We start from the raw sequence: 12008 nt of genomic DNA on the forward strand, positions 1-12008 counted from the left end.
TACACAGTTCACATACTCTCTTTGCTTACATAATTTCCCTCCTTTAACCCTAATTTTATTGAACAAGGTAAACAGAGAGAGAAAGAGAGTGATTGAGTCAAGTTACTAAGTGTGTCTGTAGGCCAGAAACCAGATGTTCACATATTTTATGGTTTTATTCCTTCTTTCTAAAAAAACGCTTATTACCGATCATGTGAAAGTTACTTTGTTTCTCTCCCTCCCTCAATTTTCTCCCTTCCCTTTCAGGACTGACAAGTACTCTTTAAACAGTAAAATGTCCTCAGAGCTTCAGTCCAGCCTCCCGCAGCTTCTTCCTTTAGGGTCCTGACACTTTGCATCAATTCCTCTTCTAGTATTTCTTGAACTTATGCCTATCGGGTTTTTCTCCCTTCCACTCGAAGGAAATGGCTCTTTCCAAAGTCTCCAGTGACTTCCACATGTTGCCAAATCCAATGCTTAACCTAAGTCTTTATCTCACTGGACCTATGAACAAAAATCCACCCAAATGACCAATTTCTCTTCTTTAAAGTACTTTATTTATTTGGACTCCAATTCTCTTGATTCCTCTACCTCACTCACCACTTTTCCTGTCTCCTTTGTTTATATTCTCCTAGTCTCTAAATGTGTTTCTCTTTTCTATTTGCATATACAGCCCATGTGACCTCATCCTGATGCAGGGCTTTAAATACTATCCGTACACTGATAATACTCACATGTATGCTATTGGGTAAAGGTGGTGTGATTCTTTGATACACACCAGGTTTATATATCCAATTGCCTCCTTCTCATTTGTCCCTGGATATCTACCAGAACCAAAACCAAACCAACCCACTGTCATGGAGTCAATTCCAACTCATAGCAACTCAATTCCTACTCACAGCGAGTTGGAATCCCATTGGGTTTCCAAGGCGGTAAAAACATACGGAAGCAGACGGCCCGGTCTTCCTTCCACGAAGTAGCTGGTGGGTTTGAACCAATCTTCTGGTTAGCAGTCATATGCCTTAGGCACTGCACCGTATCTACCAGGTATCTTAAATTTACATCTAAAATGGAACTTGACTTCCCTCCCAAATCTGGTCCTCTTAAGTCTAATCCCAGCTCAGTATTTTTGATCTCCATCTTTCTAGTTGCTCAGGCCAAAAATCAATGCCATCTCTGAGTCATTCCTCTCTCGCTTTACCATCCATCTATCAACAAATCTTGTTGGGTTTATGTTCAAGATATCCATAATTTGACCATTCCTCACTTGCTTCATCACTTCCACCCAAGTCTCAGCCATCACTAACTCTATCCTGAGCTACTACGGTAGCCTTGTAGTTGGCTTGTAAGTGTCCACCCTTACACAGCTGTAATGGACTTCTAAAAACAGAATACAGATAACAGCATCCTTTTGCTCAAAATTCTCCATTAGCTTCCTATCTCACTTAGAATAAAAAAAAATCTAGTCCCCACCATGGCTATAGGTTGCTTCATGATGCAGGCCTGTATACCTCCATCTCTTACCACTCTTCCCTGGACCATTCCACTCCTGTCACTTTGGTCTCAGTGATGTCCAAGGACAAATACTGTTATTAAGTCTGTATACAATAGCCTAACTCCATTTCTCTTCTGATTTATTTCACTTTAATTCTTTGCTTAAATGTTACTTTATGATAAATGTTGCCTCCCTATGCCACATTCTCTTCTCCTGCATTATATTTCTTCTAAGCACCTATTAGCATGTGAAATATTTATGTATTTCTTTATCCTCTGGTGGCACAGTGGTTAAGGCATTTGGCTACTAACCAAAAGGCTGGCGTTTTGAGTCTACCAACCACTTTGTGGTACAAAGATGAGGAAGTAGTCTGCTTTTGTAAAGCTTTACAGTCTTGGAAACCCTCTAGGAAGTTCTCTCTTCTGCAGGGTCACTTTGAGGCAGAACTGACTTGATGGCAGTAGGTTTGGTTTGTTTGGTTTTTATTGTCTATCTCCTTCAACAAGAAGGTAGAGCAAATGAGAAAATGAGCTTTGCTTTTTTCCTACTATATCCTCAGTGTCTGTGTTGATAGGGCTTAATAAATATTTGTTGAATGAATAAATGAATGAAATGGCAGAGAGATAAAGAGTAGAGTCTAGGCTAAGAGTTATTTCATTTCCTTAATTGGTGCATGGCAAATAATCTCCAATAGGAGAATACACTGCTGGCTAGACAGTGGTAACTACAAGGCAGAAACAAAAAGCACAGCTGAGGAACAAAAAAAAAATAGGATTGTGGTTCTTAAACTGGGTGGAGTAACAATCACTTGGGACGTCTGAAAATACATAGGCCCAAGCCTAACCACCGATGAATCAGATTTAGAAATAAAGGTGAGAACAGGGCAAATGCAATTTTCTAAGTTCACCCAGTGATTCTGATGTCGTTCCTGAGGAAGTGTGTCAAAAGGCATGTGGTAAACTATGCAGTAAAGGGAACAACACTACCACATTCGCTTTTTAAAACCCACATACCTGACTGGGGACTCAAAAATATTTCTGTATTTTGTTTCTTTTTGTCTTCATGTAAAAACACTGCCTAAAAAATGAAATAGACTGGTTTACTAAATCGAAAGGAACAGCATCTGAAACAACCTTAAAATGGTAACCATATCCAAAAAGGATAGCTGAAGCGAGGAACGGAATGGCAAAATTCTGCAAGCAAATTAAAAGGAAGACTCAGATGCAGGGGTACTTCAGAGCTGCCCTGCCATCCCGTTTGCAGTTAAGGCTCAGCACATAGCACCAGGGCCGCAGAAGAAAGAAGCAGTGGGGGCCAGTCAGAAGGAAGGAGCCAGGCCTGCAGCTGTCCCCGCACCTAACCGAGGACCTGGTACAGAGCCACTAGTACTCAGGAAGGGTTTCCTGAGTAAACAGATGACAGAAAAGCTTCCTTCTGCATTTTGAGCTAGATTTACCTGAAAGAATGTGCCAGCTGGTCTCAAAGAGCTAGCTGAAGGAAGGGGTCCAAATACACAATCTGATTTAGACAAACCTAAAGAAAGAAATGAGTACTTTTTGTTCCTACTTTAAATTGGAAGCAATAGCTCTGCTTTCACACATTCAGATGAAGATTTTCTATTAGTATTACAGAAGTTCCATTTGATACAATGTGTGGACAAAACAATGGATTGGAAGAAACAAGATGGAGCAGCATAATTTTTAGACAGGAAGAAGCTGATCATTTTCACTTAACTGGCAGTGAAGGAAATTCACTATACTCTAATGCTCCTATCCCCTTCTTCTTTTACTTTTGTAATATGATGGCTACATCAATGACTGTGTAAATACCATATTCTGAAGAAACCAAGACTGCAGATGAGGCTTCCCTCAGCCTTGCCAGTACCCTGCAGGATACTGGTCTTTTTGATTTGCTGCTGTCCCCATGCCTGCCAGAACCACTGCTCTATTTTTTGAGGACTTCATTAGCAAACAACTTAAAACTTGCTATCAAGATAGAAAGAAGAAGTACATCCAAGACAGAAGAATGCACAGGGCATTCCTTCACTGATTTGTTCTCTTAAAGCAGAGCAAAATGCTAACTTGCTTCATGCTATTGGTAGACACAGACCCTGAGCTCTCATGAAGGATAGCCTACAAAATTAAATCTGATAAAACGAAATGAAATCTTATCTACACTGCAGTTTCCTCATCTATAAAATGGGGATTAATTAGGCCACACTTAGTATCTCCACAAAACTGTTGTGAATATTAAACAAGATAATTCATGCTTTTAAATTAGTTCTCGACCCTTGTAAATGCTCAACATATGCTACCTGTTGCCATTACTTTGATTCTTTTAAATAGATTCTCCTCTTATCATCATAAAAATAACTTATTTTGGTATGTCTCATGTTAGGGCAAAAATGTTTGAATATGAGTTCCTTAGAAGTAATAAACATTGGAGTATTTTAAGGAAATTGTTAAGCAGCACTGACTTTTTTGGGGGGGAATGTTTTTCACAAACACATATAACTGAAGAAGCAACAGAGTTACTGCTTCAGTTTTTGGTTTCTACAAAAAAATAAAAAAATTACTTCCTAAGGATTCTTTTCTGTTCATAAAATTTGATCCACTTTCAGGTTTGTTCTGGAAAGAGTGTAAATTGCTTCATAACTTCTTAAACACATACAAAGTTCCATTACTTTTAAGTGTCAAAAAAAAGTTGCCTCACAATGGACACTCACCCAATTAACAGAAATGGCCCACACATAGCAACTCAGAGAGTCAAGATTTGTTGGTGATTCTGAACTTCTTAATGATAGTTTTTCCTCATTCTATAGTTATACTCACTGTAGAAACTTGATAAAATCCTCCACAAATTCCCCCTGCAGATATAACCATTTTTAACAGTATATTTTCTGGGTGGTGCAAAAGGTTAACAAACTCAGCTGCTAACTGAAGGGGTGGCAGTTCCAGTGCACCCAGAGGCACCTCAGAAGAAAAGTCTAGAAATCTACTTCCAAAAGATCAGCCACCAAGAGGCACAGGAAGCACATGCTATTCTGACCCACATGGGGGTTGCTTTGAACCAGAGCCAACTCGACAGCAGCTGGTGCATTTCTGTCTATTCCTTTGTTATACATGTAGTATGTGTATTTAAAGGACTAGGCAACTGGCACACCTGCATACAAAGTATGGAATCCCAAGGTAACTTCAGTTACTGCCTCATACCTGTCCAGCAGCACTTTGATTTTCAAAGTGCACATGCTGAGCAGTGAGGCTGAAGTTGCAGCTTGTGTTCTAGTCACTTGTCTACATTTTTAGATACCGGGAATGACTAAAAACCTTTCATTCTTAGAACTATCTTAGAAAAATCATGAAAGGACTTTCATAACACTCTAAATAAGACCAAGAATAAGCATTTAAGACATTTAAGAATAAGCTCAGTATCAAAGAGGGGAATTTCAATTTCTTAAAAACAAATCCTACTTTTAAAAAGTATATCTATCTATCTAAAATAATTAAAATAGAAACTATCTCCAAGGAGGAGATTTGCCTTAAGACGTCAGTACGAACATTAAAGTGTAGTGGGTGTCCATACCTGGAGAGCCTTTAAATTGTGGGCATTCTTTTTTAATGTGCCCTTCTCTTCCACAAATAAAACAACGCTTTTCTCTTAAGTCTCTGTCATCCTGTCTCTTCCACTTCTCTACTGGGGGTCTGAGAAGCTTCTCTCTTCCCAGGTCAACAGTGGCCCTCATTGGCTTGGCTTTCTGAGATGTGCACTGCAGGGACTTATCTTCTTTTGCTGGCACCTCCCTTTCTGTGTACTTGTTTTGAATTTCTTTGTCCTCTTTACTTCTTTTTTCTTTGCTCTCAGGGTATCTTTGGTTCGGAGTATCTTCCTGATCTCGCCGTCGCCTTACTCTGTAGAAGATACAATACAAATCAGCCAGATCTAAACAGAAACCTAACAAAATATTACGGTACCTTTCTAAACACAGGAGATAACCACAAAGGGAAAAAGAAGAATTTAACACATCCAAGTTATCTTAGGCATCAAAACAATGTACTGTACTGAGCAAATCAGCTGCAAAAGACTACTTTAAGTGTTTAAGAGCAAAGATGTCACTTTAAAGATTAAGGTATGCCTGACCCAAGCCATCGTCTCTTCAACAGCCTCGTAAACTTGTGAGAGCTGGACAATGAATATGGATGACTGAAGAATTGATGCATTTGTGGTGCTGGTAAGGAATACTGAATGTACCATGCATTGCTAGAAGAACGAAGAAATCTGTCTGGGAGGAAGTACAGCCAGAATGCTCCTTAGAAGCAAGAATGGCAAGATTTCTTCTCTCATACTTTGGTCATGTTGTCAGAAGAGACCAGCTCCTGGAGGATAGATAGCATGCATAGTAAAGTAGAGGGTCAGCAAAAAAGGAGAAGACCTCAATGAGATGGATCAACACAATGGCTGCTGCAACACTGGGCTCAAATATAGCATATGATTATGAGAATGGCAGAAGACTGGGCAGTGTTTTGTTTTGCTGTGCATAGGGCCACTATGAGTCAGAACCGACTTGATGGCACTTAACAAGAAGTCATCTTCTCTATTCAGAAGCTACATCAGAGCTTAAGATGTTGTTTTTCTTTTCTTTTTTTTGTATTCACACAATTGCTCTCACGTTGCAAAACCAAGTTTTTCAATTAGTGGAACTCCTTAATTTAATACCTACACTTTGATACTGCTGCAGTGAAACTCGAATCACCTAAGCTCGGGATGCTTTTGTGAATAACCTTTCTAGTGCATTACCATTTTTTACTAGACACTGGAAATGTGAGATAAGAAACTTTAAGCTCCTTAATGGAACAATAGTTACAAGCACATTTATGTTCTTAAATGTCAAAATCATTTCTTCTTTGCCCCATATGGTCAAGGACTATTACTTGAATCAACATAGAAAGACTACAAGAGAACTTGTCAAATTCCAGATGATGACTTATTCTGGTGAATATGACTTCAAATAAGATACTCCTACGGTAAAAAAAAATCTACTATCACCACCACCACACAAAACAGCAATATCCCCCAAGCAAGCAACCAAAAACGCACCCCCAAAAACTAAGGCCACAAGAAGAAAACATGGTGACCCAACTAGTTGCTATTGTGTAGACTGACTCACGGCAACTCCATGTGTGTCAGAGTAGAACCGTGCTTCATAGGGTTTTTGCTTAATAATTTATTTTGTTGTTGAGAATATACATACAAAATATATACCAAGTCTAATTTCTACATGTACTGAATTTTAGCAACACTGATTATATTCTTCAAGTTGTATAGCCATGCTCATGAGTTGTTCCTCCCCTACTAACAAACTGACTGCCCTCAAAATTCCTAACTAATCTTTCCAGTTGCTGTTGTCAATTTTATTATACATATATAAATATACGCCTATTACATACACACACACACATATATATATACACACATACATACATACACACACACTCCCCCCCACCCCCGCCCAATATAAAGATATATAGCAGTTCTGGTAGTGTAGTGACTAAGGCATTTGACTGCTAACCAGAAGGCTGGCAGTTCCAACCCACCAGCCACTCCTCGCAAGGAAGGTTGGACAATCTACTTCTGTAGTGATAAAGTCTTGGAAACCCAAGGAGAGGTTGCTGTAAGTAGAATCCGACTCAACAGCAATTAGTTTTTTTTTTTTTTTTTCCTAATTTTCTTTCTATATATATAAGGGAGCTCTGGTAGCATAGTGCCTAAGGCACTTGACTGCTAACCAGAAGGCTGGCGGTTCAAACCCATCAGCCACTTCTCAGAAGGAAGATGGGGCAATCTACTTCTGTAGTGATACTGCCTTAGAAACCCAAGGAGGGGTCGCTATGAGTCGGGTCTGACTCGACGGCATATAACAACAACAACAACATATATATATATAAAGAGTAATGTTCAAGGCAGGCATTCTTTACTAGTTAAGCTAAACTACTATTTACTTTTAAGAAGACTTTGGGGATATTTTTACTTTACAGTTTAAATATTATCTCAGGGCAATAATTTCAGGGGTTCATCTACCCTCTATGGCTTTAAAAAGTATGGATTGCATGAGAATCTGAAATTCTGTTCTGCATTTCTTCCCTTTTGATCAGGATTCTTCTGTAGCATCTTTGATCAAAATGTTCAGTAATGGTAGTTGGGGACCATCTAGTTCTAGTATAATGGCAAAGGAGATAGTTGTTCACAGGGGCAATTAGCCACACACTCTATTTCCTCCTCCTATTCCCAATTCTCTTCTTCTATCTCTGTTGCTCCAGGCAAATAGAGACCAATTATTGTGCCATGCATGGTCACCTGCAAGCCTCTAAGACCCCAGGCACTATGCAAAAAACTAGGAGGTAGAACAGAAGCACTTAACAAGTTATTAGGCCAATCTACTAGGATATCCCATGAAACCACAACACTAAAACCTCTATACCAAGGATGCAAATTTCATGAGTTGTTTGGTTATACATAATCTACAGAGTTTTCAATGGCTGACTTTTCAGACATAGATTGCAAGGTCTTTCTACTGACATACCTATATGGACTTAAACCTCCAAACTTTTGGTTAATAGCATTTATTGTGAGAGTTAGTTATGTGCCGTCGAGTCAGACCCAACTTCACTGCAGAAGTAGATTGTCCCATCTTCCTTCTGAGGAATGGTGGGTTTGAATCGCCAGCCTTCTGGTTAGCAGTCAAGTGCCTTACGTACTACGCTACCAGAGCTCCCATAGCATTTATTAAGGGTTATGAGGGTACGATGGGTCCTATACGCCAGGAAACTGTTGTACATCTCAGTTATTATACATAAGAAATGTAACTGACATCTAAAGGAACTCATTTTCTGTACATTGACTGAAATGATTCTGAACTTTTAACTGCTATAAAAGGGAAATTTTTCCATCCCCATTGGAAGCCTAATGCTTTAGGCCATGATCACAATCAGGGAAGGAGAACAAGTCTGAAGACGACCAACTATCTGTATCTGAGTAAAACCTACTCACCTGTACTTAAAAGCGTATTTTGAATGATTTTGTTTTCATTGAAATTTTTAAAAATATCTGAAAACTGCTGTATTTTATACAAATAGATTTCTCCTCTATTTCAATGGAACCTCACTTACAACCTGAAACAGTAAGAAAATAAAGACAAAACCATCTATTTTCCATATTAACTTACTTTCTCCTCATTGGACAGTCTTTCATAAAATGTCCGATTTTCCCACAAATTCGGCAACATCTATCATTTGGTGCCAGCTCTCCTTCAGTTAGTACATCTGGATCAAAAAAATACTCCTAGAAGAACATAGGTATAAAAGTCTATTAGTGTGAGATCAAAACACAAAAGCTATGCAGATACCAAAGAGGGATCTTAAATCTCAATTCGGACATGTTGTTACTTTTTATAAATATTATTTACATTGCTTAAGTCCAAGAAAATCTTACACTATTAAAAGGTCTGGTTCAGGATAGTTTTAGCTAAATGCATTTTTGTTAATTCTGTTTAATCACGCAGAGCACTGTACAGCCCTAATCAAGCACACTTCTGAAAAAGGCATGGCACAGGCAGTGAGTCCACAGCCCCAGAATTGGGGAGGGATCTGAGGCCAGGGATCTGAGGCCAGATGTACAGGTTTCATTTTCTCATAAACAGAAAAGGCTAAAATTTAATGAATTGAGGGCCATGTGTTACATTACACAGATTATACATAGAAAAAGAAAAGAAAAGAAAACAAAAAACTTTGGTGTTGGTGCTTTGTTTTGCTGTGGCTTTTGAAGGAAAAATAACAGAAGAAAGGAAAAATAGTGATCAAGACTCTAGTTCTATGGCTATTCAAATTACTATGCAACATTGGCATCACCTGGGAGCTTGTTGGAAATGCAGCATCTTAGGCCCCACCCCTGACCGACTGAATCAGAACCTGCATTTTAACAAGATCCTCGGCTGATTTACATGAACGACTTTCAGAAGCACTGGTATAGAAAAATGCCACAGCAGTAGGAAGACCAAAGTCACAGATGTCATCAATTTAAACATGCCTCTGTACCTACACAGTAAAGATCATTAAAAAAGGCCTTTTTAAGGGAAATTAGTGAAAGAAAAAAATAACTTTTTCATTTAGAAAAAAAAAAAGATTTAAGATTACTATATTTAAGAAAAATAAATTATCAAAATAAAATCTAGTTCCTAATCACTTTTTCTCTCACTGAAGTAAATTTTTATAATGTAATTTTTGTTTTATGCAGTTGCTTAAAAATATGACTATCAAGTGACACTGTAACAGACAGTTCTGTTAGTGGCACCACTGCGACTCTCCTAGCCCTGCCAAAGAGATTTATTATTCTTTGCAAGCAAACTGAAAGAATCAAAACTGCCACCCCTTTGCCATTATGAAGTGAGCAGAACATATCCTTACACATGAGCAAACCAGGCTTGGCTGAGACCAGCATGAAGTGGAAGCTGGTGGAACAGCAATGCCACAAAATACGCTTTACCAGTGGAAGGGAGAAGCAGCAAGAGGATCAATTTTCTCCCGAATTCCCCTTCTTGCTATTTCTCCCTGTTTTCTTGGTAGATGGACCCAAAGCAGGGATGTTAAAAAAGAAATTTTTAGGACTTCTTCTGTACTAATCGTTGGCTAGACTCATTAGACTTTCTAAGTATTTAAGGTATTACTGAAGCAATGTGAACAAATGAGGTGCTTCCTAAAGGCTTTCAGAATTGTTTGTTGGTATTTTCAACAGACACTTACCATTTTGGAGGGGTAGTCCTTTGGAAATCCTTTGACTGGACTACCAAACACTCTTCTCCCATTGATAAAAGCTTTCATTATAAAATTTGTCACTAAGGAGAAAGGAATTAGAGCCCAATTAGGTGGATTACAAGGAAAACAGATCCTATTAAAATTTACAAACAAAGTATCTTACTTTTCCTTGATAATCCAGCTCCAAGATTATGATTCAAATCAAAGGGATCTATGTCAAAAGAATTAAGGGCAGAAAATAATGAATTAGGAAATACTTCTATTCAGCTAGCAACTGACATAAAACAAGGAGAAAGTACCACATACTCTGAGCATCAGTATTAAAAGTACTAAATGAATTGTCTTTTAAATGAGTTTAAAATCTGTAATACAGTTAGGTAGTAGCTATTTCTAAATAAAAAGCAAAAGTTTCCCCAAAAGTGTCCATTAAAAAAGAGTGTTGTCTTATGTTTTAATCTTAATGATGTATATGAGATCTAAATAGTTTCATGAAATAAATGGGAGTAAAAGCATTTTTACACTACCATGCTCCATTTTGTACATGATTTGAAATAATTCACATAATAATCGATAATTAAAATATTATGTATAAACATTTGACTATTTTCTTATACATGCCTAAAAGCATATTTAAGAAGGTCAAAAAGAAAAAAAAACCCAAACACACAAAAAGAAGCTCAAACCTTTTTTGGGAATCATGTCACTGAGAAAATAGAGGACTGCATTTATATACTGTATTGTACACAAATAGGAGTGAAGAAGTAAAAAGAGGTCTCCTCAGGTTATCTGTTATGCTTCTGAAGCAGAGTAACTGAGGTGCACCATATTGGGAGTAGACTCTGACAGTTTACTTGAGCACACGTTTCTGCCCTCCACTCAGTCCTACCCTAAGAATTGCTATAATGAGAAGCCTCTCTTAGTTTGGCCACTATGCTTTCTTTTCTATTTAGTTTTTTAGTTTTGGCAAAAGTACATGCAGCCAAAGATATACCATTTCAACAATTTCTACAAACACAATTCAGTGACAAAAGTTATATTCTTCAAGTTGTGCTACCATTCTTGCTATCCTTTTCCACTTTATTCTAGCACTATTATCTTAAACTCACTGTCACCAAGCCTCCCATCCAATCTTTCAAGTTGCTGCTGTCAATCTGATCTCATATAAATAATTCTTCAAAAGAGCACAATGCTCAAAGCAATACACTTAACTAATTACCAAATCAAGCACCAAACTTTACTAATTAAGCTAAGCTAATTTTTGGTTCAAAGAAGACTTTAGGGAAGAGTTTTTGGCTTAAGGTTTGAAGCTCATCCCAAGACAACAGTTTTGGAAGCTCATCCAGCCTCAGTGGCTCCAGAAAGTCTGGATACTGTTGTCATTGTGCTTTCTATGGTGATTTTATATGTGCCTGTGTGGAGGTATTTGTGTAGTAGAGATACCATATTAACTAGTGAACAATTAAAACCACTACCACTGAAATTACTTAATTCTATCATAATTGATTGTATAATCATGTATGAAATCTTATTTCTATTTTAGCCTATTATTAAGGACTCATCTGAAAGGAATATAAAAATTAAAAGCAAAAGATAAGGCTTCAAAACATAAAAATAAAAATTAATTAGACCATAAGAACCCACTATATGATAAAGAAAGAAAACAAAAGTTCTGTATTTTTGATGTATGAGGTCCTAGAAAGTTAAAAATATAACCCACTGTGAGTAGAATT

General features: G+C 37.7%; 1 protein-coding gene across 1 annotated transcript in view; it reads right to left on the reverse strand.

Moving 5' to 3' along the window:
* The window catches only part of TUT7 (terminal uridylyl transferase 7), a 60163-nt gene that overhangs the window by 12230 nt on the left and 35925 nt on the right, over positions 1–12008 (reverse strand). Inside the window, exons 22-27 of the mRNA XM_042780675.1 lie at positions 10442–10489; positions 10267–10358; positions 8694–8809; positions 5057–5382; positions 2931–3007; positions 2488–2551 (exon numbers count right to left, since the gene is read on the reverse strand). Of these exons, the coding sequence (XP_042636609.1) occupies positions 2488–2551; positions 2931–3007; positions 5057–5382; positions 8694–8809; positions 10267–10358; positions 10442–10489 (723 nt within the window). The remainder of the gene's footprint in view (positions 1–2487; positions 2552–2930; positions 3008–5056; positions 5383–8693; positions 8810–10266; positions 10359–10441; positions 10490–12008) is intronic.

Source organism: Orycteropus afer, unplaced genomic scaffold (genome assembly GCF_000298275.1).
Source record: "Orycteropus afer afer isolate SDZICR_OR568_19922 unplaced genomic scaffold, OryAfe1.0 scaffold00005, whole genome shotgun sequence".
NCBI classification, from domain to species: Eukaryota; Metazoa; Chordata; class Mammalia; order Tubulidentata; family Orycteropodidae; genus Orycteropus; species Orycteropus afer.